This window comes from Equus asinus, chromosome 2 (assembly GCF_041296235.1).
Source record: "Equus asinus isolate D_3611 breed Donkey chromosome 2, EquAss-T2T_v2, whole genome shotgun sequence".
Classification (NCBI taxonomy): domain Eukaryota; kingdom Metazoa; phylum Chordata; class Mammalia; order Perissodactyla; family Equidae; genus Equus; species Equus asinus.
The window spans coordinates 180,000,406-180,027,087 of NC_091791.1; the positions used below are offsets into that span (position 1 = coordinate 180,000,406).

The 26,682-nt window shown below is 38.0% G+C and overlaps 1 protein-coding gene and 1 long non-coding RNA gene across 3 annotated transcripts in view; one reads left to right on the forward strand and one right to left on the reverse strand.

The window, feature by feature from the left end:
* The first annotated feature begins 800 nt into the window (after positions 1-800).
* PSMA6 (proteasome 20S subunit alpha 6) lies at positions 801-21,759 on the forward strand. 2 transcript variants are annotated; one of them, XM_014853079.3, is made up of 8 exons: positions 1,165-1,370; positions 7,568-7,641; positions 13,674-13,768; positions 14,232-14,313; positions 15,031-15,186; positions 18,182-18,360; positions 19,615-19,709; positions 21,536-21,759. In XM_014853079.3, the coding sequence occupies exons 2-8, from the start codon at positions 7,584-7,586 to the stop codon at positions 21,591-21,593; spliced, it is 723 nt and encodes a 240-aa protein (XP_014708565.1). In that variant the 5' UTR covers positions 1,165-1,370; positions 7,568-7,583; the 3' UTR covers positions 21,594-21,759. The 2 variants fall into 2 exon arrangements, with proteins under 2 accessions (XP_014708564.1, XP_014708565.1); XM_014853078.3 differs by lacking the exon at positions 7,568-7,641 and having other exon boundaries at positions 801-1,370.
* Positions 21,760-23,006: 1,247 nt separating this feature from the next.
* Positions 23,007-26,682, reverse strand: part of LOC139044553 (uncharacterized) — a 29,899-nt gene continuing 26,223 nt past the window's right edge. Inside the window, exons 2-3 of the long non-coding RNA XR_011501560.1 lie at positions 25,393-25,636; positions 23,007-23,572 (exon numbers count right to left, since the gene is read on the reverse strand). This is a non-coding gene — a long non-coding RNA (uncharacterized lncRNA). The remainder of the gene's footprint in view (positions 23,573-25,392; positions 25,637-26,682) is intronic.

Sequence of the window (26,682 nt, forward strand, 5' to 3'; positions counted from 1 at the left end):
GGTCAGGAGAAGCTGGTTCTGAGGGTAAGGACTCGAACTAGAATCAAGGGACAACTTTTACACTACACTTGGGAATTAGAGCTGGAAAGTACCCTGTGTGCCAGAGATGCCGTTTTGCACAAAATACTTTCTTAATCATGTTTCAGTTTTGGATTTTCTTGTTCAGGTTAACAATATAGAACTTTAGTTTTAAAAAAAACATTCTTGAGAAATTGGACCTTCCTTAAGAAACTCCTTAAGAGGTTCTTACGAATTTTTTTTTTTTAATGGAAAGTGAGTTTAGGAGAAAACTAGAGGTAAAGAGGTAACAAGCTCTACTTCATTATTAGTTACAGCAGGCATTAAAGTGCCAGAACCCTTGGTATATCTGGCCTTCCTGGTGCACAAACTATCTTTGGGGGAAGGTGGCAACACTAGCCGAACATGATGTTTTGCATTTTATATTCATTAAACAGGAGTGTGCCTTGAGGTAAAGTCAAAATAGGTACAATTTTACAATTTAAAAAGCCACCTGCTGTTCTCCCGGAGCCACCTGGCCGGCTTGGAGTTAACTCTCACCGGTCCATCCAACAGCAGCCTGCTGTGAGCCCCGTCCCGTCTGTTCTTGTTCATTATCCATGACGGCTACTTAACCTCATGATCCCTCCATTACGCCTATATTTCAACCTCAGTTCCACTTTTAAGACAAAACTCTCAGGGCTACTCTTGCTTGGCCAGAAGAAAATTCTGCTCTTTCCGGTGGCTACCAGAACCCGCTCCGTCCTGTACCTGAAATTAACAACTACAACCCATCTCTCCCCGAGGCAGGAAGGAAAGTGGGTGGGTAAAGAGGAGGTTAGGAAGAACGCCAGCATCCAGACAGGCTGGATATAAAGGTGACAAAACTAACGAGACTTGTTAAATACACGACCTGTTGAGGGCACACTCATGGGCAAATCGCTACTCCGGGCCCCCAGAAAGCTTTTCCGTTCTTGCTACAGTCAGTTCATTCTCCATCCAGATGAAAGCTCTGAACCGCCACAAGCCGAGTTTCACCTGCTATCTAAGTCGCTCAGACGGGAAGCTGGTGCAAGCGCACACCGAAGACCTTCCGTCCGCTCTCCCCTCCCCCCACCAGGGGCGTGGCCTCGGAGCTCTCTGCGGGGGAACTGACGCTGGAGTCGTGAGTCCGGCGCGCAAGAGCGGATGAAGCCGGCCGGTGACCCGGAAGCAGTCGCTGCAACTTCCGGAGGGGTCTGTACGCCTGGTGTGGGAGCTGCGGGGACCAGAAACTGCTTAAAGTAGTGGGTGCACGATGTCTCGAGGTTCCAGCGCTGGGTTTGACCGCCACATTACCATTTTTTCACCCGAGGGTCGGCTTTACCAAGTAGGTGAGTGAACCGGGCCCGCCTTTGAGCCGCTCGGATTGCTCTGTCACGGTACGGCCTGGAGCAGGCAGGCGCGGCCGGAGTTTAGTCTGGGGCTGAAGCGTGGCCGGAGCTGGGCCGGGAGAAGGGCCGAGGCCGCGTTGAGCCCCGTGGTGTTCCCACCCCTGTTTGGAGGGGGATCGGGGCCTGCAGGCTGAAGGCTCGGCCTCTGCGGGGCGAGCGGCCGCACCGCCTGGACACAATAAGGAGTTAGGGAAGGGACTCCGGCTTCCTGACGCCTCTACGCTGGTGACGTTTGGGCCTGAGTGAGCTCAACGTCTGTACTTCTCTAAAGGGTAATTGGTTCCTTAACCTCCCAATTAAAACGTCCCCTCTCCGTTTTTCTTTGTTTGCAGCATGGACTTCCTTGTCCTGTGGTTAGTTCCACACAGGCATTCCGAGCCTACTATGTGCCAGACACTGCGCTGGTCCTAGGGGATGCAAAGATGTCACACCCTCTGTATACTGAAGCTCACAGCTTAAAGGGAGTGACAGATACCTAAACGGATAAGAAGAAAAAGTGCCAAATTACAAGGATCTACAGAGTTTAGGACGTCTTTGGAAAACTGGTAGATAGAATGAGTGGCTGTCAGTTCTAGAGCTGCTCTTGAAACTACCTCTCCCTTTTAGCCTACATCTGTTTGAATGCTCCTGTAGTTTAAAAGCTGGTTCTGAATAGGAGATGAGGAATGGTGAACTGTTTACTGAAGAACAGCTTTAATGGAAATAAACCCTAAACTAGTTATCGGTTCTTCCTTATCACAGTATATTTTGTTGGGTCGAAATGGTTTCAGGGTCTAAGTTATGATTATAGCCCAGACCCTTAACCTCTTGCTGTAGAGAACTTAGTATCAGGAGAACCTGATTTACATTTGGTCTGTGACGGTTTCATTTTTTAGTGAGTTTAGCACCTCAGTGCCTTGGCAAGGACAGTAATATCATCTGTACTTGGAAATAATGAGGGAGTTGGCCTGTAAATTGAGGTTCTCTTCACGTGTAAATTTTACAAATACTTAAAAATAACTTGGAATGAAACCAGTTCACTATGTGGCTACTTACTGTATATAATGTAGCAAGAAATAAAATCATGTTGGGTAATTCAGTAACCCTTTAACTCAGCCCCAATTGAAAAATATGATCAAAGATAGAACAGAGAGATGATAACTGTATCCTCAAGGACGTTTCATTTTTAAAGTTTCATTGCTGAGTTTTAAAGAATTTTTCTGTATGGGACTGCTGCTTTGAATGTTCTATTTCATGGTTTTTAATATGTGAACAGCAAAAGTCACTTAGACCTCCCCTTTGCTTTTGTATACTATTTTGTGAAATCCAGCCATAAAGCATAGTCTTTAATTCTCAGATTTGGTGAATAGAAAGGCTGTATATAGTGTCATTTCAATAGTTTAAAAAGCTTTGGAATAGAACATAACTTGTTCAAAACAAGTTTAATATCTAGACAGAATGACTTTAAACTCTGCCTTGTTCAACGACGCACTCCCTCTGCTATTCAGGGCACTAATTAGACGTTGGTAGGAAAATGAAAGTGAAAGAATAGTTAGTAATGAGCAAGCAGTATAGTGAAGAGTTCAGGCCCTGGAGCTACACCTGGATTCAGATCCCTGCTCTGCTCCATACTGGCCGACCTGAGCAAGTGATGTAACTTTAGCCTTAGTTTCTGCTTGCAAAGTTGGGCAGATAATTCCCTTCTTATGTGGTTGTTTTGAGGATTAAATACGGTGATGTATGTGGAGTGCTTAGTACAGTATTGAGTGCTCCGTAAATATTATTAGTTGCCTGTTTGATTCTTTGGCTCATTTGTTTAGTCTGTTAGATTAGTAGTTCTGTAGACATGGAATATTTCCCTTTTCATGGTCCATCCATGCTTGGTTCTATAGTGAAATATGTGTATTGTCATAATACTGTAAGTACCATTTATTAGTTTATAAACTTTAGAATCCACCTAAGACAAAGCGTATAAGAATCATAGAGTAAGAATTGTTAATCTTTTTTAAATTTTTTAGATTTATTCTTATTATTTTTTCTTCTTCTCCCCAAAGACCCCCAGTACACAGTTGTATATTCTAGTTGTAGGTCATTCTGGTTGTGCTACAAATTGTTAATCTTGACAGTGGAAAAATAATATAACAAAAATGGGGAGATGACAAGGGAAGGAAAGATTAATGGAAAGGTGTGTCTGCTCCTCATCTTCCATAATTGGGGCTCAAAAGATAAATGTCGTCCAACGTTGATAAATCAAACATTAGAGGTATAAATTTAGTTGTAATGCTGGCCGTAATTAGAGCACACTGTTGACAGTGTTTGCTCCCAGGGAGTTAGGAGAAAGATTTTTGATTATCGTTTGTACCCTTTGATAACTATTGAAAAATTTTTCTTAATGTGTGTATTCAAGGGGGGTGTGTGTGTGTGTTTTAAGAAAAATTGTAGAGCTATCTACAGAACACCTAGTTTTGAAAACTAAGTTCAGGACTTCTCCAAATTTTCAGTGGGCAAACTAAGGCCCAGGTAGGGCAGAATAAGCCTGATTCCTTTCAGGCCTCCTCTTCTGCTTGCTGATCTTTTGCTGAGCAGTTGCTTGAATTTTCCTGCCCGGTGGATGTGAGCATTGCCTGGTTTCATCTAAGAAGGGAGCATGCAGATAAAAAACAGGAAAGAAGTGGACTGGTGGAGAGGACAGTTTTCTCATCTAGAAGAGGCGTTATATTGAAGCCAGGATTCCTGGGTTGAGTCTTGGCTCCACACTAACGATGAGAACTTTCTTCATATGTAAAATAGAGATGATAATTCCACCTACCTTATATGGCCCTAAGGTTTTAATGAGTTGATAGATGTAAAGTACTTAGAACAGTGTCTGTCACATAGTAAGTGCTCAATGAATGTTTCTGTGAGGGATGCTGTCAGGAAGAAACAAGTGGCTGATTAAAATGGAATCAGGAGTTTCAAAAATAAATGGATGGAGAAGTACTTACTGTTTGCCTCTTTTGCTGTTAAAAAAGAATTCTTGTTTTAAAGTAGCATTTCTCAACCCAGGCTTCTCATGCCTTCCTTGAATCTGATTTGAAATTAAATGTGTATATACATACATATATGAATTTGTATGAATATATGTTATAACTGCACAAATAAGTAATGAGATTAAACACTATGTTTTCAAACCTCATATTCCCCCTCCCACTACACAAGTGCCAAGAGTTCTAATGACGCCACCCAGTTGAAGATCACCATTTTAAAGAGTAATATTAGGAAACACTATGAAATGAGACACGTTCTGTTTAGGTTACAAGGTTAGGGAAAGACAGAACGAACAGTTTCAAAAAATCGTAATAACAAAAAGTTTCTAGTCACACAACATTGAAATTGAATGTAGACATATCTTGCAGAATACCTGCCTTACCTCAGTAGAGCATTTTTTGTTTTTTTAATAACCAGACTTCATAGAATGTACAGATCTCTTAATTAGTTTTTATTTTTCTATCCCATGTTTATATGGAAAAAAATCGTATTTATCTCCCAAAACTCACTACAGCATTTTTAAACAAAATTATGGGTGGGAAAAATCTTGAGTTACATTCCTGTAGTTGTCAGAACCTCAGACTCACCTGTAGATGCTTTTCAAAGCTGATGAGTGTCCATAAAGGGGATGTGCAGCTCTGCTGTTGGTAGCATCGCACTAAGCAGATCATAATGTGAGCCATTGTCTGGCATTGTGTGCTTGTCCTGAGCATTTTGTCACAGTCCCTTTTATATTTAGCCCCTGTTTTTCCCTAGTATTATACAAATGAGTCCCAGAAAAGTTGGGAAAGCATTGGGGGAAATTGTAGGGAAAGAGGCAAAGTGAATAAGAGATTACTGTGGAAAAGAGGTCTCTATACAAAACAACTGTTCGTTAACCATTTTGTTTGTAATCAAGGAGGCAGTACATTCTAACCTAATGGTTTGTTGTTAAGTTGAACCATATGAAACTGTTGATGTTCGACCATTTTTTACTGATAAAAATGGTGGTTTCATGTGGTTCAACCTAATACTTATATATAGGTATTTTACTATGTATTAAAGTTACAATTTAAGAAATTAGGGGTTTGGGGTTGAGTATAATCCATTATAATTTCTCCCACTTCTCTCTCTCTCTCTCTTTTTTTTTTTTGAGGAAGATTAGCCCTGAGCTAACTACTGCCAGTCCTCCTCTTTTTGCTGAGGAAGCCTGGCCCCGAGCTAAGATCCGTGCCCATCTTCCTCTTCTTTTTTTAATATGTGGGACGCCTACCACAGCATGGCGTGCCGAGTGATGCCATGTCTGCACCTGGGATCCGAACCGGCGAACCCCGGGCCGCGGAGAAGCGGGACGTGTGAATTTAACCTCTGCACCACCGGGCCGACCCCTCCCATTTAAAATGTGGGAAATGAGCTATCAGTTAGGATTTTTCTGCGTAAACTTGGACATTCAAGAACATTATTGAGATTAATGTAATAGTGTTTGCTAGTTTTGTAAGTTTCTGAAATATCCAAAAAACAAAATCTTTAGTGATGGGAAAAAAGCATTTAATTACTATTTCTGACCTTTGAATTCTGACTTTAAAAAATAAATATGCCTTGTAAATGCTGCCCCGTAAGCTATTCTGTTTTTTCTTAATTGGCCTTCATGCTTACCTCTGCTATAAACTGTGATATTACTTTTTACCCTACTAGTGTTTCTTTAGAAGATATTCTTTGGTTACTAAGTTGTCTCTAGATTCTTTATTCTGGCAGTTTGCATTTTTCTGGAAATTATTACAAAATATATATTTTATGGTGGTAGTGTTTATAATGGGGATTCATTTATACAAAATCTTATTGAAAATTAGGGTGCACCATGGTGAGTACTAAAATAACAGTACAAAGAAGGATACTATTGGAAGTGACACTGCCAGGGAGAGCCAGGAAAGATTCCTCAGAGCTGTTGAATTCATCTAGATGGAGACTAGATAAGGAAATTTGAGTCAGTGCACAGGTCAGTCAGTGTGGCTGGAGCATAGACAGTGACAACTAGAAGAGTAGATTGTAGCAAGATTTTGAAGAGATTTGAGCGCCATGGTAGGGATTGGACTTTGTCCCTTGGGTTTTGGACATAGCTGGTGGAAATCTTTAAGAACCACAAGATTATTAAGATAGCAAGAGAGTTGAGTGTGGAATTAGAATTAGGGTAGAAAGGGACTTGTGGCAGGAAGATCGATTAGGAGAGGTTCGTTCAGTGATCCAGATAAGCCCTAATGAGTGAGCTAAGATACTGAGACACAGGATGGAGAAGGGGAGACTCTTGAGTTTATTGTATTTTTTAAAATTTTATTATGGGAAATTTCAAACAAACAAAAGTAGGGAGAATAGTACGATGACCCTCACGTACCCTTCACCCAGCTTCATGAGTTGTCAGCATTTTGTCGACCTTGTTTTCTCTTTATCCCCTTTCCCATGTACTTTCCCCCTCTCTGCTGTTTTAAAGCAAATCCTAGATATAAGAGTGGACATTTCTCTGATGAGAGAGAAGAGCTGAAGAGTCAAGGATGGTACCCAGGTTTGTAGCTTGAAAAGTTGAGTGGTTAGTAATACCATTACTTGAGATAAGGACTGTAAGATAAGAAGCAGGTTTGTAGAGAAGAGGAGTTTATTTTCAGACATATCTTTGGGAGAAATAGGCATTTGCAAGTATGAGTTCAGAGCTGAAGATGACAGTTAGTAGTGATTATATAGGATGAAATCATCCAGGGATAGGAAGAAATGATAGAATCCTGGGAAATACCCATATTTAAGGAGCTGGCTGAGGAGAAGGAAGCAGTGAAGGAGACTGAGAAGGGAGGTTCAGAGAAGTGGGAGATAATAGTAGGAACGATAAATTCTTAACTAAGAACTTTAAATTAAGTTAAAAATTCACCTCCTCAGTTGCATTAGCCATATTTCAAGTGCTCGGTAGCCACATGTAGCTAATGGCTGTTGTATTGGACAGTGCAAATATCGAACATTGCCATCATCACAGAAGGTTCTCCTGGAGAGCACTAGTCTGTATAGAGAGGGAGAGAGGAGGAGGACTCCTTCAATGAAGCCTGGCAATTCACAGGTGCATCCTCTGTTGAGAAGCATTTTTTGTATGTAAAATATTTTTTATTTCGTAGGACAAAATTTTATTGGATGGTGGTGACACCTATCTTTTGTGGCTTTTGTCTTCTGCATTATTTAGGCAGACCAGGTGAGTAATGCAAATGACTGAAACAGACTGGGTGAGATAGGACAAGGAGTGGTGGGAACTGTAGAAAACTGCAAAACACTTGCCAGCACTAGATGCTTTTTGCTCTGCAGGACAGTTGCTATGTGGGAATGAGTCAAGTGTTACCAGAATTTCTTTTCCCTAAGAAAAACTAAATCCTGATCTTATTTTATCTGACTTTTAATTAATTAGAATCTTTCTGAAAAACCAACATTCTAAATCAACTTGAGTAAGCTGTATTGGGCCCACGGCCAAACATTTAATATCTACTGGTTGCAAATGTAATTTTAAATTTTCTTGATTCCTACTTTCTTTGACTGTTCAATCTGGATGTGGGTGTGGGGTGGAATACACACTTGAAAATTCTAAAATTAGTGATGAAATAGGAAATGCTGTGGGAATTCAGAGAAAGGGTTGAAGAGTCCTGTTTGGGACAACGAGAGAAAGTGTCCATGGGAAATGCAAGAGGCTTAGGGGGGAAGGGCAGGCTTTGGCTGGGTGGAGTGAGAGGGCAATCCAGGCAGGACATGAAGAAGCAAAGACATGGGTATGGAAAAGATCAAGCTCTATAAACAAAAAGTGTAATGTTGGGTGGAGAATTGGTAAATATTGCAAACTTACTGCCCTCTGTAGCCATAGATGAAATATTTTTTAGGCCAAAATCATGTTCTGGGCAATCAGGTAATAACAGGCAACAAACAATTGAAAATGTGGTATTGAAATTAGGCAAGATCAAAGATAGTGACCCAGATATTTAGAATGATCTGTATAGAAGTGATTGTTCCTAGTATTTCCTTACCTCTATAATATCTATTTATATCTTTTATTCCTGATACTGGTAATTCATATTCTCTTCTTTTCTTGATTAGTTAGGAGTTTGTATTAGTTTCCTGTGGCTGTCATAACAAATTACCACAAACTTGGTGTCGTAAAACAACTGTGAGACTTAGACTCTCACAGTTTTGGAGACCAGAAGTCCAAAATTAGTATCACTGGACCGAAATCAAGGTGTGAGGCAGGGCGGCACTCTCTCTGAAGGCTCTGGGGGAGAATGCGTTCCTTGCGTCTTCTGCTTCTAGAGGCTGCCAGCATTCCTTGGCTAGTGGCTGCAGTCACTCTAATCTTCAAGACCAGCATCTTCAGATCTCTCTCTGCTCCCTCTTCACAGCGCCTTCTCCTCTGTGTGTGTGTAAAATCTCCCTCTGCTTCGCTCTTAGGATAAATGTGATCTTATGTAGGGCCCTCCAGGATAATCCCCCCTCAAGATCTTTAGCATAATCCAATCTGCATAGACCATTTTTGGGGCTATGTAAAGTGATATTCCAGTGATTAGGACATGGATATCAGTATGGGGCCATTTTTTTCAGCATATTAAAGGGTTTATAATTTTGTTGGGGTTTTTGGTTCACAGAATCAATTTTTGACTTTGCTGATGTTCTTTTTGTCTCTCATTGATTTCTGATCTTCATTATTTCTTTTCTTTTAATAGGGTTTACTTTGCCCTTTTCTAGCTTCTTAAAGTGGAAACTGAAGTTGTTGATTTTTAGACCTTTCCTGATATAAACAATTAAGACTATTATATTAGTTTTCTATGCTGCGTAAAAATTACTACAAACTTAGCTTAAACTAACATTTATTATCTCATAGTTTGTATAGGTCAAGAGCAGTCTTGGTACAGTTTAGCTGGGTCCTGTGCTTAGGATCTCACAATGCTGTAATCATGGTGTTGTCCAGGCTCCATTCTCATCCAGGGCCTCAAGTGGAGAAGAATCTGTTTCCCAGCTTACTGAGGTTGTTGGCAGAATGCATTTCCTTGCAGTGTAGGGCTGAGGGCCCCAGCTACTTGGTGGCTGTTCATAGGGGTTACCTGTGGTTCTTTACCATCTAGCCATTTATCAAGCCAGCAAGAAGAATCTCTAGAGTGAGTCTACTAGCAAGACAAAGTCTCATATAATGTTAGGTGATCAGGAGAGTGACATCCCATCACCCTCACCACATTCAGTTTGTTAGGAGCAAATCACAGGTCCTGCCTACACTCAAGGAGAAGGGGTTGCACAAAGCTCTGAACACCGGAGGCAGGGATTGTAGAGGGGAGGCCACCTTAGGGTTTTTCCATCATGGCAATAAAATTCCTTCTGAACACTGTTTTAGCTACATCCTACAAATTTTTATATATTTTTGTTACCATTCAGTTCAAAATATTTTCAAATTTCTCTCATGGTTACTCCTTTGACTCATAGATTATTTGGAAGTATGTTTTTAAATTTTCAAATATTTAGGGATTTCAGTACTTTAAAATTTACTGTGACTTGTTTTATGGCTTAGCATATGATCTGTCTTGGCAGATGTACCATGTGCATTTATATTATACCATTATACTGTGTGCATTTTTCAGTTGCTGCCGATAGTATTCTACAAATATTAACTAGATCAAGTTGGTTGATAGTGTGGTTCATATCATATATGTCTGTTTTTTTCATGTGTATCTATTTCTAGTAGTTGCTGGGTGTCAGTGTTAAATCTTCAACTGAGTGGGATTGGTCATTTCTCTTTAATTTTGTCAACTTACCTTTCATGTATTTTGAAGTACTCTTATAAGGTGCATATATGTTTATGGTTATGTCTTTTTATGAATTCTTCTACCATTTTGAAATGTCCCTCTTTATCTCTGGTAATACTTTTTGTCTTGAAGTCTACTTTGTCTGATATTGATATAGTCCCTCCAACTTTCTGATGCTTACTACTTATATGATCAAGTTTTTTTTCGTTCACTTAAAGTGTCTCTGGTAGACAGCATATATTTGAGTCTTGCTTTTTTATCCATTCCGACAATTTCTGCTTTTTATTGGGGTATTTTGTCGATTATCATTTAGTGCAGTTGTTGTCATGGTTAGATTTAAGTTTACCGTTTTATTATTTCTGTTTGTCTCTGTTTTGTTTGTTTGCTTGTTCATTCCTCTATACCTCCTTTCTTGCCTTCTTTTGGATTATTTGAATAGTTTTTAGAATTTCATTTTAATCTATTAGCTTTTTGGCTATATCTTTGCAAATTTTTTTTAGTGGTTGCTCTAAGGATTGTAATATACAAGCTTAACTTCTCCTAGTCTTGTTAGAGTTAATATTTACCACTTCACATAAAAGTACAAATCCCAAAACCTTGTAAGTTCATTTACTCCCTTTCCTTTTTATAAGTAATATATCTACATATTTTATAAACGCCACAGATGTTATAATTTTTGTTATGTATTTTTAAAGAATTAAAGAGAACAAAATAATCTTTACTATTTACCCAGATATTCAGCATTTTTGATGTTCCTCATTTCTAAAGATCAGAGTTTTTGTTTAGTATCATTTTTCGTTAGCCCAAAGAACTTTAGCATTTCTTGTTGCAGTTCTGAAATTGTCTTTATTTGACCTTCGTTCTTGAAGGATGTTTGTGTTGGATGTAGAATTCTGAATTGATGGTTTTCTTTCCACAGTTTAAGGATGTTCCACTATCTTCAGGTAAAGTCTGTGAAATTCAAATCGTTGTTCTCTTATGTATAATCTGTTCTTTTTCTCTGTTTTCCAAATTTTCCCTACTTTTGGTTTTCAGGAAATTGACTGTAATGAGCCTAGGTGTGGTTTTCTTTGTATTTATCCTGCTTGGAGTTTGCTGGATCTTTAGTGCGAAATTTTATTTCTTTTTCCGTATTTGGAACATTTTTAGCTATTATTTCTTCAGATTTTTCTTTGCTTCACTCTTTCCTCTCCATATAGGACTCCAGTTACATGTGCATTATACTTTTTGATGTTGACCCACAGATTCATTGTCTTTTTTAATCTGTTGTCTCTCTCTTCTTAAGAGTAGATAATTTGTATATTCACTCTTTTACATATTCACTTATTTGCTTATTCACTCTTTCCTTTATCATCTCCCGTCTGCAGTTAAGTCCATTTGATGAATTTTTCTTAATTTCAAGTATTGTGTTTTTTCAATCCTGCACTTTCTATTTGGTTTTTTTGTATTTTATCTGCAGAGATTTCCAATCTTACTTCATTTTGAGAATATTTCCCATTGTGTCATTGAGCATAGTTTTAATAAGTTTGCCTGCTAATACATCTGGGTCATCTCAGGGTTGGTCTCTTGCAAATGGATCACATTTTCCTCTTTTTGGTTTGGTTTGGTTTTTTTAGTTTGTTTTGGTTTGTTTTCTTTTTTGGTAAGGTAGGTAATGCTGGATTGTATCCTGGACATTTGTGAATGTTAGGTTGTGAAGACTGGATTCTGTCATATTCCTCCAAATAGTGTTGGTTTGTTCTGGCAGGCAGTTAATTTGGGTGGCAGCTCGAATCTCACTTTAATTCTTTTATCCTTAGGTTGGCTGCTTGTAGTCCATCTTGTGCGTGTGTGGTTATGGAATCAGCCAGAGCTTTGGGCAACATTTATATGTAGAAGTTGCAGCTCTCCCTCTCTGGCTTTCTCCTTTCTCTAGCTCACTTTCCAGCAGCTGTGTTTATCCCCAGACTATCCTCGAGTTCTTCAGGCCGAAAGGACTGAGTTTTCTGTTGATGTTTAGCCCTGACTGAGGCCCACATTCAGGCTATAAGCCATGAAAAAGGGAAACGCACCCCATGCCATTGTCTGCTTCCAAACATTGACTCCCATTCTAAAATACAGCTATTTGGGGCCACTTTCTGGTGTCTTCAGGTAGTTATTGTTTTGTCTATAGTTTATAATTTTTTTATCTGTGGAGGGTTGATTTGGTAGAAACTTTATTGGCCATATTAAAAACCAAACTGAGAAGCATTTTGAAATGTTAGTTTTAGAAGTTATTTGTGATGTAATGAGATTGTAAAAATAATCTATTATAATTGGCCAGTTAAATCTAAGCTAGATTTGAGCATTTCCTTAAAGCTGATTTTTCTAGAGTCCTTTTACTTTTTACTCTTTTGTTGTCTCTTCAATATCTAGCCATTTAGAAATATTTGATAAAGAATTTTTATTACAACTCCTGTGAAAGGAGATTCTTTGGTGTAATAGGTAGTATCTTCCTCAGCTGGTCCTCGTCACTAGTGGCCTTTTGAACATATGAGACCAGGCCTCAAACCCAGTGCTCAGAGTAATACTTGACAGAATTTTGAAAGTATCCATGTGTCAAAATGTCGATAATGATTGAAGTTATGAGTAATTTTTTTCTCTTATGTTATTCTCTGTATTTTCTCTATTTTCTACAATGAACATATATTAATTTCTTTTGCTATTTTCCTAATTACAAAATGTGTTTATATTTAATTTAAATATTACAGAAATACATAACAAGGAAAGAGGTCGTCTCATCTGTGATTCTGCTCTCCAAAGGCAGTCAGTATCAACCAAACTATGTGGTGCCAAAGTAGTTTGTTTTTCTGCTGCCACTTTGATCCAGCTGTTTGAACCTGGGCAATGGTTTGAGAGCAGCTAGAAGTGCACAGGCTGAAGCTCCTTACAGACAAACTAAAGAGTCCTATGTTGTAGATAATGTGAAAATTGCAAAAACATGATCCAGAAAAATTAAACTTGGTTGGGAGGGGGGAGAAAGCAAAATTAAAGAAGTTAAAGCTGTATATGGTCAAATTAGTTATTGACCAAAAGTTAACAGAAATAGTAAATCTTGAGAAAATTTAGAGCGACTTAGTTTGACCCAGGAAAACCAGACATGGTAGAAATAATGGCCACAAAACAAACAAACTTTTAAAATGGTAACACACAATTGATAAAGATTTGATGTAAAAATTAAATCTTTATTGGAAATTTGATACTTGAGCCTGATGAAAATGGTTTTAGTAAAATTAAAATGGAAAAAAATGGAGTTGGTTTAGCCGTGACTTATTATTATCATTATTATTATTTTGACTTTGCACATCTTCAATGGCATTCCATGTTAGTTCATATAGATCGGTCTCATTCTTTGTAATGACTGCTTGTTATTCTCCTGTATGAATCTATGATAATTTATCCTACCTTTTAAGAAAAAAACTATTCTGTTTTCCAGAATATGCTTTTAAGGCTATTAACCAGGGTGGCCTTACATCAGTAGCTGTCAGAGGGAAAGACTGTGCAGTAATTGTCACACAGAAGAAAGTACCTGTAAGTAATACTGCCCAGATAGCCACTTGGTACAGAATATAATCAAGAACTTTTCACAAGTTTGTAGGAAGGTATATTATTACCTATATACGTTAACATTATTCTGGCTTTGACTCTGCTTTCCTGTCTGTCATTTAAGAAGTATTTATTGAGCAGCGATGGACAGTTTAGCTGAGTAGGTAGAATTAACATGTTAATTTTGTGGTACGATTATAAGCACAATGGAATTTCCAGGTCTTTTGTCTTCAGGGACCTTGAAACACACTTTGGTGAGCTATAATTCTTGCCCACAGGAAACATATCATCTAAAAAACAAGAAAACAGATCCCCTTCCCTGTTGACTGCAAAATGAACAGAAGACATTCATTATATGATTTATTGTTATAATTCTGTAGTATTTTTTTATCACTACACAGAGATGTGTGATTTTTTTTTTGTGATCTTAATTTACTTTTTTCATTAGGACAAATTATTGGATTCCAGCACAGTGACTCACTTATTCAAGATAACCGAAAACATTGGCTGTGTGATGACAGGAATGACAGGTAATTGGCTCGGTGTCTACTTAGATTTGTTATTTTCTTCGAATTATTTTTTAGTTATATTATTTTAGAAGGCTGCCTTTAGTGCCTAGTTTTCAGGTGCTATGAGTAGATTTGCACTCTTCCAGGACTAGTGTCACTGTCTTCCGAATATTGTGAGCATTCCTGAAATCATAAGTATAATAGATCTCTGTGCTCCTGTCAGGGAGACTGGGCTGAGGCCCCTCTCACAGATGATTTATTTCAGATACAGTTAATAGTTTAAGGGGACATAAGTCACTATATCTCAAACCTGGTAATAATGACACTGGTTTATAAGTAGGTGAGAATTGTAAAAATTACTCTGGGTTTCTATTTTCTGAAATCAAGGGAACATTCAAGCCTACAAAATAAAGGGTAAGAGAAACATCATTCTCTCTCCTTAAAACTTTTTCTTTCGGGAGTTTATTAGATACCTGTAGAAACTATTTTGACAGCTGATGAAGGGCTCATCATGAGAGGGCAGTGCTGCAGATAAAACTCCATCTCTTAACGGTTTCCTTTTTGTCATGTCCTTTTGCTGAGTCATTTGATATTCATTGGTGGGGAACAAAGCCGTAGTGGACCACTTCTGCTTTCCTTTAGTCATAATGGAGAGAGATATATACTGGGAAAATTCTCTGGCTCTGAGGTTCGTTCTTTCCTTCTAAAGAAGTAAACTTTTGTTTTCTATGGTCTCAGCTGACAGCAGATCCCAGGTACAGAGGGCACGCTATGAGGCAGCTAATTGGAAGTACAAGTATGGCTATGAGATTCCTGTGGACATGCTGTGTAAAAGAATTGCTGATATTTCTCAGGTCTACACACAAAATGCTGAAATGAGACCTCTTGGTTGTTGTAAGTATGCTAAAATGTCTCCCAGATGATGAATTGTAGTTTTTCAAGGAAAGTTATTTCAGTAACACTTGGGTTCTGAACATGTGGTTTGGAAATTATATAAGATGAGGACGTCTTTATAATAAATGAGCAATGAAGGATAGGTTTCACAACAATATTTTAGGTATTATCTTTAAGCTTTAGATGCTATTAGACTTTTTATCAAAATATTTCTATTTAGGGGCTGGCCCAGTGGCACAGTGGTTAAGTTCATGCGCTCCACTTCGGTGCTTTGTTTGTAGGTTCAGATCCGTGGCGTGGACCTACACACCACTCATCAAGCCCTGCTGTGGTGGTGTCCCACATACAGAATTGAGGAAGATTGGCATAGATACTAGCTCAGGAACAATCTTCCTCAAGCAAAAAGAGGAGGATTGGCAACAGATGTTAGCCCAGGGCCAGTCTTCTTCACAAGAAAAAAAAATTCTATTTAGGATGTGTTGTTTGAAAGATCCAAGTCACTGTAATATTAGGCTTTTGTAATGGGAGTTCTACCACAATTCTAGATTACTGGTTTGATGATAATGTCTAAACTAGGCATCTTAACAATGTAGCTGTTTCTTTTGACCACCCTACAGAATGAGGCTCGCACACATATTCCTGTGATTCATATTTTTAGAATAAAAAAAATTTTTTTAACAAGTAAAATTTTTTGGGAAAGGGATAAAATTTACTGATTTTAGATTTAATGTAAATAAATTAGCCTGAAAAACTCAACACACGTTTATTTCTGACGTTGTGTCATTCATTCATGAGAATTAAGGCAGTCAGTGTAATGGTTTCCCTTTTTGGCATCTGACCCTAATTTTCTCCTCTCACTTAAAAAGTCTCCCTTGATTTCTTTAGTAGTGCTCTCTTCTCCTCCTCACTTTCCTTAGCGCATCCTCTTCTGCTGGTCCCTTAAATGTTGTTGCTCACCAGGTTTCTCTCCTTGGTCTTTCTCTCCCTCTTTTGTTCTGTCTGTGTGGTCTCACCCACTTGCATGGCTTCATTTCCTACCTGTATGCCAATCACTCCCACATTAGCCTTAGCCCAAGCCCTCCCTCCACATCCACAGATACTTCAAATTTGAAGTCATTCTGTTTTCCTACTTTCATCCTCAACTTCTCTTTCCTACCCCGACCCCACCTTCCCTGGTCATCTGATCAGTCAGCATGCCTTACCTCAGAATATCTGTTCCTTGTCCATCTCCTCTGTTACTTCTTCATTGTCTCTTGCCTTTGTCACCTAATTTATCTGTCCTCTCCCTTCTCACTCTTTCCTAGTCTGTCTTCCATATTGCTGCATGAGTTATCATTCTAAAATCCAATTGTGATTGTTGCTCTCGGAAAAACTGATTCCTCATTGGCTATGGTGTAAATTCCAAACTCCTTCATATCATGTGCAGGGCCGCTTAAGTTTAATCCTAAGTAGCCTCTTTCTTGTACTGCTTTCTTTCCTCCCTCACTGAAGTCCCTGTAGTACATGGATCTTTTTGTCATTCCCTGGGTGAACCCTGACCTTTCATGTGTCAGTGCCTCTGTACGTGTTGTTCCTTTGCCTTGATTGCCCTTCATGTCCTTATACCTATTAGACCCTGCTCATCTTGCAAGACCCTGGAGTAAAGTGTTTCTTGTCTCTCCATGGGCAGTAAGTGGATATCTCTTTTGTGTTGCCCTTGTACTTTGATTTGATTTGATATATACTTTGTATATATCAAATATAAAATGTAAAAAAAATTACAGGGTGACGTAATATTCGAATAAAGCACATATCTGATCACTTATCAAATGTTTGTCCATAAAATAAGGTTGAAAATTCCTTATTAGTAGACTCTATAAAACATCTATAAATGTGAACACATTTATTGGTTAATACTGAATATTCTAATAGGCCATTATATAAAAGAAGTTCAAATCTATAATATAAGAAAGCAAGAGTTAAAAACCATTCTTTAAATACTTTGTTACCTGCTCTGCTGAGTAGAAAGAAATTTGGTGGTGGTGCTTATTTTAATTGCCTATCATTATAATAACGTGATTAGATTTATAATAGCAAAGTTCTATGTAAAAATTTAGAATTTGGTTTATACTGACTACCAGTAGTAACAAAGATGGGCAGTGTAAAGGTGGGCAAGTAGCTCCTAAGTGTATTTCTCTTTGCACCAGCATTCCCCAGGTGCGTGCATTCTGTATACTTTTAGTTCCCTGGAACCTTAATAGGTAGTTCTTAAATTTAAAAAAGGGAGAAGTATTCCTTGGACAGATAAATTTAAGAACTACTGGGGCCAGACTGGTGGCGCAGTGGTTAAGTGCTCACATTCCACTTCCCGGTGGCCCGGGGTTCACCACTTTGGATCCCGGGTACGGACATGGCACCGCTTGGCAAGCCATGTGTGGTAGGCGTCCCACATAGAAAGTAGAGGAAGATGGGCACGGATGTGAGCTCAGGGCCAGTCTTCCTCAGCAAAAAGTGGAGGATTCGCAGCAGATGTTAGCTCAGGGCTACTCTCTCCCCCACCCCCCAAAAGAAGAGAACTACTGAGTTAAAGTAGGTCAACCTACAGCAGAGAATTTTAGAACATTTAATATGCTATTGTTACTATCTTCTCTAAATAAAAGAGCTGTATGAAAAGTACATTTTCCAAATTTATTTAACCAGCTAATGTCTTGAGAGATTAGCGTTCAAACGAACATGCTTTGGGTAATAGCAGGGATTTGAAAATTGTTTGTAAATTACATCTGAAGATTCAAACTTTTTAAAAATATGTGATAAAATCTTTTGTGAAATAGAAACTTCTTTTTTACTTAATTATCTGTGGGGTAACCTTTATTTTATCAGTTTTCTCAAAGCAAAACACATATCCTAAAATAAATGGCCAGAGTAATAATTAAGAACAGCTATGTGACAATACCAAGGGAGAAGAAATTTTGTTGTATAAAGGTATGAGATATTTAATGAGGGTCTTTCTTTTTAGGTATGATTTTAATTGGTATAGATGAAGAACAAGGCCCTCAGGTGTACAAGTGTGATCCTGCAGGTTACTATTGTGGGTTTAAAGCCACTGCAGCAGGAGTTAAACAAACCGAGTCAACCAGCTTCCTTGAAAAAAAAGTGAAGAAGAAATTTGATTGGACATTTGAACAAACAGTGGAAGTAAGTTAGCCAAAAGGAGCTGACTTTTTTTTATGCTGTATAGAATAGAGAGGATCATTGCGTAATTGACAAGCTACACAGGCTATTCCTGGGTTATATCATGAGATCCAAGTTTGTCAGCTTAATGGTAAAATTGGTGTCATTCAGCTGACATGGAAACCGTGAGGCTTTTCTTCACCTAATTCCCTATCTCACTTCATAATGTATTTGAAATTGCTTTCAACAAAACACATATAAAATGGGAAAACATAACTAAGAATAGGAATCAAGCCAGGCCCAAAGACCTGCATGGTTGTGACTCAAAGAGGCTTAAGCTTCCTGGTAGCAAAAGTGAAAAAGTTGAGTCAGTAGTGTTGCTCTTATGGTCCTAAAGGAGAAATGGCCACACACCAAATTCTCAGGGAAGTAAACATCTTCCTACTAAAAGGATAAACTCACAAGATGACTTGGCAAAGAAATTATCTGGGATGCAAAAGTAGAGCTAGCTTTATTCAGGGTTCTTGGGATTATTCATTATGGTTTGGAAGTTTTAAATTGACAGGACAAGCAAAAATTCTTATACAAATATTTAGTATGCTTAGACCAGAGAAGCCTCTTACTTACTGCCAATAAGTTAAAAACAAAAGTTTTAGTAGATTTTGGAAATGAGAGTCTGGGATACAACCATTCTAAAGACTAACGTGATTCTGATAAATGATAAAGGAAAAATTACCATCTAATACTTTGATGTTTGATTGGCAGTATTATTTATATTACCAGGAGATACAAAGCTAGGTCTTATCTGGGAGGTACTATACCCTGTTTAAATGTTTCATAAAGGTTTTTTTTTAAATTGCAGTTCATAATTACATAAGTAATCACATCAGATACAAACCCACTTAGAACATTCTTAAATTATCATTACTGTCAATTCATTGAAGACTGTATCATTTATCTTTATCCTCTCCCCATCTAACCCTAAGTGCTAAGCATAGTGCCTGGCATGTAATGGTCATCAAACAGACAGACTGTTTTCTGTAAACCATCCTGCTTTGTTCGATGGACCCTTTTAATTTATGGCTCAACTTGGTATAAACAAGTTTGTCTTGGCAGGTCACATATGAAATAGTCTGTTAGTAACGTGTGGCTATAGAACTGCATCACTGAAACCTGGAGCAGAAACAGCTTGTGGTTGACTCATGTTTGTATAAGCTTGGAATGAGAAAATCTTGGAATCTGAAAAAAACTATATTTTAATGTTGATACTTTTTTCAGACTGCGATTACATGCCTGTCTACTGTTCTATCAATTGATTTCAAACCTTCAGAAATAGAAGTTGGAGTAGTTACAGTTGAAAATCCTAAATTCAGGTGAGTTATATCATTGGCCAGGTTCTTAAAGAAGTTTGCCAAGTGATGAATTCCAGCCTAAAAAGGTGGAGGTGTGTGGGACCATTTGTCCTATAACTTGGGGAAAAAACTTTTTTTTGAACTACAATTACAGTTTTTTTCTTCAGCACCTGAGAGATCGGTTTTAAAACTTATTGGATGTCTAAGACAGACATAACTGCTTTTCTTCTCATTTCAGAATGATTTTATATCTAATACCAGAGGTGACATAAAATAACCTCCTTTATGTAAGGAGTAAAGTAAGCATAAGTGTTTTCTTTTTTTGGCTTCAGGCCGATAGAAATTCAACTCCCAAAGTGGTAGTTTTCAAGTTTTTCGGGTGGAGCTTTGATTATTTCATGGTTTTTTAATGGGAGCTTTGAAGAGCAATATGAAGTACTGATATACATCAGACCCTATCTAGAGATCTTTGGAAAACCCAAATTTTGAATACAGCTAATTGAATTGCAGATGCTGGATGCTTGTCTGTTCTTACTCAGTAAGTAACTAACTCCCACAGATCAACCTTATGGCTTCCGTGAGTCAAATCTGCACTGGGTGCTTAACATTTATCAGCCGCTTAATCTTCCCAGCAACCCTATGAGGTGGTTTACTTACCGTGAACCTGGATGCTCTTGTAAATAGTGAAAAATACTTCAGCTAACCCACAGATGCAAGGAACTGCTGGAAAACATGTTAACTGTCATGCGTGTCTACCCTTAGGTCACAATTACAGGACACATGGTCATCCCATGGTTAGGGATGGAAAAAAAGGTGGTAAACTAAGCTTAACCAGGCCTTGAACAGTTTTTTATTAGTATGCTCTTTTTTCTAATTTGTTCTTTTTGTTGCCTGCAGGTAAGTGATAGAAAAATAAAAAGTTTAGCAAAAATTCATGGAGTTAAAAAAAAAATTGAATCTACTAGATAGATTCCACTGGTTGTTTTCTTTTTTTTCCAGTAGGAAAAGGTTGTTTTTTTTTTTCCAAAGCAGTAAAATTCCAGCAGGAGCAATTTATAAATCTCTCTAAAGACCTACAATTAGTTCTTGTTTTCTTTTCTATTCTGAGACTCTCCTATAACCTTTAAATTTTTTATTTTCATCTATTAGTTAAATAAATAAGAAACCAAAGATCTTGTATCTTTTTATGTCTTCAAAAAGCCCTTGTGTCATTTATGAGTTCTGTGATAGTAAATATACTTAAATAATAACTAGAATATATAACATAAGCATTCAACAACTATACAAACTGCTTACATTGCCTCAGTTTGCACTAAAAAGTGTCACTTTGACAAATTTCACTTTTTAGAAGTCCAGCAGTAATAGGTCACATTAAAGGTTGCCAAGCAATTTATTTCTTTGGGGCAAACATCATTTAGAAAATATCATATGTCCAACATGGACTGCCTTCTTCCCTCTCAGATTTGAGTTATACTAGGTATAAAAGCATTTTGACGTAAGAGCTAAAATAGAATACATTGTATATAATGTAAATGTTTTCTATCATAGCTGCAACTAAAATAGTGTTCAAAAGACTTAATTCGGGATCTGATGTCAGAAGGAAACATTTTTGTGTATAGGTGAAGTTGATATGATGTCTAGGAATTCCTTCAAAATAATCTGAAGGGATGAGTGGTGGGTATATATATTTTGAAAAAATTAGCTATAAATTGATAATTGTTGAAGTTGGGTGATAAATATACACAGGAGTTTATTGCTATCCTGCTTTTGTGTGTGTTTCGAATCTTGCAAAATAAAGAGTTTTCAAAAAGTAAATAGTTGTGGGGGTTTTTCCCTTTGCCTTCCAGGATTCTCACAGAAGCAGAGATTGACGCTCACCTTGTTGCTCTAGCAGAGAGAGACTAAACATTGTAGTTAGTTTACCAAATCCATGATGCCACTGGCCTGTGTGTTTGGTAACAACAGACCAACATTTTGGAGGCCCCTGGATTGAAAAAGGAACCTCTCCCACTCCTGCTGCCACTGAAGTCGTTAGGACTCTATAAATAAAAACAGTGCTTTTGGAAAATAATCGCATCCTGTCTTCTTTACCTCCAGTTTTAAGTATTAAGCCTTTAGTACATGCAGACTGTTAAATATTCACCGTCTTCACCTTGTAGTAAGCTTTATTGTTGACAGAGATCCAGGTTTCTTTGGTTTAAGCAACGCAATAGCCAGAGATTTAAACTATAGTTACATGTCATAATTCATAAATAGCAAACTAAAAATCTGGATTCAAAACTTGGCTCTGGCTGTAAGTTGGCGTGTGAGGCAAGGCCTTTTTTTTATAATTCTTCATTCATTCAAATGAGATATTCCTGAACCTGGACTCCCCGACTTCCATTGGAGATTTTAACTACAGTAAAAAATTAGCATTATTGGCAAAAATAACTAAAACAAAAAGTAACAAATGTTGGAGAGGTTGTGGAGAAAAAGGAATCCTTAGACACTGCTGGTGGGAATGCAAACTGGTGCTGCCACTATGGAAAACAGTATGGAGATTTCTCAAAAAATTAAAAATGAAATAGCATATGACCCAACCATCCCACTACTGGGTATCTATCCAAAGAGCTTGAAATAAGCAATTCCAAAAGTCCCATGCGCCCCTATGTTCATGGCAGCATTATTTACAATAGCCAAGACATGGAAGCAACCTAAGTGCCCATCAACTGATGATTGGATAAAGAAGATATGGTATATATACAATGAAATACTACTCAGCCATAAAAAAAGGATAAAATCATTCCATTCACAACAACATGGATGGACCTTGAGGGTATTATGTTAAGTAAAATAAGCCAGATAGAAAAAGACAATTTGTATGACTCCACTCATGTGGAAGTTAAACGTGGACAAAGAGAACAGATTAGTGGTTGCCATGGGAAAGGGGGGCCGGGGGGAGGGCACAAAGAGTGAAGTGGTGCACCTACAACATGACTGACAAACAATGTACAACTGAAATTTCACAAGGTTGCAAACTATCAAAATCTCAAAAAGTTTTAAAAAAAATAGCATGGCTCATAAGTAGTTTTGAGATGTACATTTAGTCTGCACTCAATAACAACCAATGTTTTTAAGAGCAGAAATGGTGGTTACCTTTGAGAAACAATAGGGCTAGAAAAGTTGTAGAATATGCATATTTTCTGTGCTTCCTTTAGAGTAAATGTTTAAAGCAGACATTAAGGAATTGGTCTGTAGTTAAGTAGAGATACGATCATAAACAGTGTTAAGGGAAAAAGAGCAAACTGTATATTCAGAATAATCTCTTTTTTTTTTTTTAATGTACAGAATTAAGTTCTTAAAATTCCCAGAGTGATTCCCTGGTGACCTGAACCACTAATTGTTACAGATGATCCAGAAATCTTATACTCTCTAAGGCTGATACATTTCACTTTCCCATTTGCGCTGGGTGAGACTGGTGCTGTTGCCTCATGCTAGTGAGCACGGCTGCTGGTCTAATGCCAATCCCCAGAGTCAGTTGCCCCTGTTTCTGCAGCCACTAGCTCCACAAAGGGGGAGGCCATTTGAACCTGTGACCACGAGAAGCAGGAAACTTCACTGACCACATCCTCTTCAGAGCTGAGTCATGAGTTGTAAAGCGTCCTGAAAGGGAGGCGGGGTTCTTCCAGGTCAGAGTCTGCTGCTCTGGGATTGCCCGTCGAAATCCACTAGGCTCTGTAAAGGTGCTGCCATCCTTCTGAAAGTGGAGACTGTGTACAAGGGCTGCTCCCCTGAACAGACTGAACTTCTGTACCCTTAGAGCCTTGACTGACTTCACCCTTCTGGAATCATGGATGAGGCGAATAACTAGCGAATAACTTGGTTTTTCTGTAAGAAAATACCTCCTAGTGATAGAAAATGAAAATTCTCTTTGTTAGAAAAGCAAGTTTTTACTTTATAATGTAAAATCTAGATGAGTTAAAGATTAAGTATAAAACAGTTTTAAGTAAATAGATTGGCTATTTTATGCTTAAAAGAACTGGAAGAAGTAGCAAACAGTTTAAGTATGTGAATATTAAATACTCTGTTTTGGGGGGATTTTTAAACACAAACAGTCGGGGATAGATAGCAGTTAATGCTAAAATCTTACACAAAGGCTAAGAAAAATACCTTAAAACTTTAAATGTCTTCACCCAAAGGGCATTTTGATAAACTATTAAGAAATTTAAGCCTAAAGTTGAACATTGACGTTCAGAGGGATGTGTCCAGATGTTCATGAACATGAAACTATCTGGATAGACACCTGGCTTTCCTTCTCTCGGAACACCATCTTCATGAAGAAGCAGCTTTGTACTGTTTAGGTTGTAAGTGAACCACAAACCGGGTACCCAGCTCCCTCACTAGCACCCGATCCAAGATTCAGATTTGTGCCACAACCAAATTACTACACTCAGGATCTTCAGGATCTCAAAGAGTTAGAAGCGCTGAGGTGAAATATGTTCCAACCGTCTACTGCATTTACAAAATACAAGAAAAAACAGCAAACATCATAATGGTGAATAGCGGTAAGCACTTCTATTGAAATCAGGAATGATCCCAAGATGACTTATCTCCATTTACTCTACATTCTGGAAAACCTAGCTAATACAATAAAAAAGGAAGTGAATTAAGAGTTATCAGATGAGAATTACAATTTGCTGTTTAGATCGTTCACCTAAAAAAGAGTATCAGCTAATAAAGTATTAGCCTGTATTGGGGCAGGCCCTGTCTTACATACAATATCCTCTACACTGTTTAAAGGTTTAAATTCAGTCCTCTAATCTCTCCACAGTTCCAAAATTCAGGAAGCTCGCAAAACTTATTTAGCCTCAAAATCTGGCCTGAATTATGAAGCCATTTATACTCGGTGTTTCTATCTCTTTATCGCTGCGGAAATGTTAATGTGTTTAATTACAGGGTGCTGCTCTTATACTCCAGTGGGAGAGTTGTGTAATATATTACTGTATTACATCTCTAAATCCAAAATATATTAAATTCCAAATGAATCTGGCTTAAGGCTTTTGGATAAACGATCATAGAAATGGTAATGGTCTCCTACTGCAAGTGAAAAAACAGCTCAGTAATTTGGCCTGGATCACACAACTAACAGGTGTCAATCACTGGAATAGAACCAACAACTGACCCCAAGACACATCTTTGTCAGGACATTAGATGAAATCAACTCATTTTTGTCAAGTTCCCCCCTCCCCACCATCATCAGTAGGGTAGCTAGATTCAAAATTCTGAAAAGTACCGTTCCACTGTATCAAGAATAACTATTTCAAAAATAGAATAAATATATAGAGAGAGTGTGTGTTACAGTCGCAGTAGCAACAAAAAAATATAAACTCCCTAAGAATAGTTCTAACTGGAAATATTGACCTATATGAAAGAAACTACAAAAGCATGACTGAGAGACACCCTGCTCCTGAATGGGAGTCCTGCGTACTGGAAAGTCAATTCTTTTCTAAAGTAATGTATAGGTTTAAAATAATTTGAGTCAAAAGTTTTTCGAAACTTTTAATTGCCCAGAAACAGACTTTAGCGTATATATATATATGATCTATATGTGATTTAATATATGATAAAATTAGCACCACAAATTAGTGGGGAAACATTCTCCGAATAGTGAAGCATTTTATAAACAACAGCTAAAATCATGAAGGAAAAAATCTATATATTTCACCGCATAAAAATTTAAAGGGGCTGGCCCGGTGGCGCAGCGGTTAAGTGAGCACGTTCCGCTTCTCGGCGGCCTGGGGTTCGCTGGTTCGGATCCTGGGTGCGGACATGGCACCGCTTGGCAAGCCATGCTGTGGTAGGCGTCCCACATAGAAAGTAGAGGAAGATGGGCACGGATGTTAGCTCAGGGCCAGTCTTCCTCAGCAAAAAGGGGAGGATTGGCAGCAGTTAGCTCAGGGCTAATCTTCCTTAAAAGAAAAAAAAATTTAAATTTCGCTAACAACAAAACATCCACCATAAACTTCAAATAGTAAGAAAATACTAACACCAATAGAAAAATGTACTAACAACACAGTTCGTGAAAATTTTCTAGTCAATAAACTTGAAAAAATAATCTTAATTTTAAAATGCAAATCAGACACCACATTTTCTATCAAATTAGTGAAACATTTCAATTAAAATTATAATACATAATGTACTTGGTACATCACAATTACTCAGTATTTATTGTAGGAAGGAATGATGAGGTACATTAGACGTTAGCTACTCATTCTGCTGGTGGAAGGATAAACATTCACACTTTCTGGAAGGCAATTTGGGAATATATGGAGAACAAAAAAAAATGTAATTCTATTTGAGGGAATTTATCCTAGTGACATAATTAGAGATGCAGAATTATTTCACAGTAATTTTTGTGTTCAACAATAAATTGCATTGCATCCAATATTGTGGAATATTGTGCAGCCATTGAAATCCCTATTTTGAAGAATATTTAATGGGAAACATTTACAATGTAGTATTATGTAAGAGACAGGATACAAAATATACAGTGTGATGCCTGCAGCAGACACTTTGGGTACTCCTTTCATTCCCTCTGCCTCGACAGTTCTGACCCACCAACAGTTTCCCACCTTCAGTGCTCCATGTGTTTCTCTGCTTCCCTGTCTCGGGCATCTCTGAAGCCTCAGGCCTTCTCTAAAGTGAGGAAAGCCTGCTCATTGTTTGCAAGCCTAACCTGGAAGTGTGGTGGAAATAATGGCAACTGAAGCTGGTGGATAAATGTGCCAGCCTCTTGTGGGGCATTTCTGGGATGGGCCATAGAGGGCCCTAGAACTCTGAAACTATGCAAAGTTTAGTGCATGTCTTAACTTCCTGGGAGAAACCCAGAGCTTTCATCAGATATTCAAAGAAGGCTATTTCCCAAGAAAGGAGAACCACTGGCAGAAAGGAAACAGTAGAAGGAAAGCAATAGAATGCGAACAGTGGGTATTTCTGGTGGAAATTATTTTGGTTA

Excerpts from the sequence above, each read along its gene's own strand:
- PSMA6 (XM_014853078.3), top strand. The coding sequence starts at position 1,295 with ATGTCTCGAGGTTCCAGCGCTGGGTTTGACCGCCACATTACCATTTTT. Across the intron at positions 14,314-15,030 it reads TGTGATGACAGGAATGACAG|CTGACAGCAGATCCCAGGTA; the intron begins GTAATTGGCTCG and ends CTATGGTCTCAG. Across the intron at positions 18,361-19,614 it reads CATTTGAACAAACAGTGGAA|ACTGCGATTACATGCCTGTC; the intron begins GTAAGTTAGCCA and ends TACTTTTTTCAG.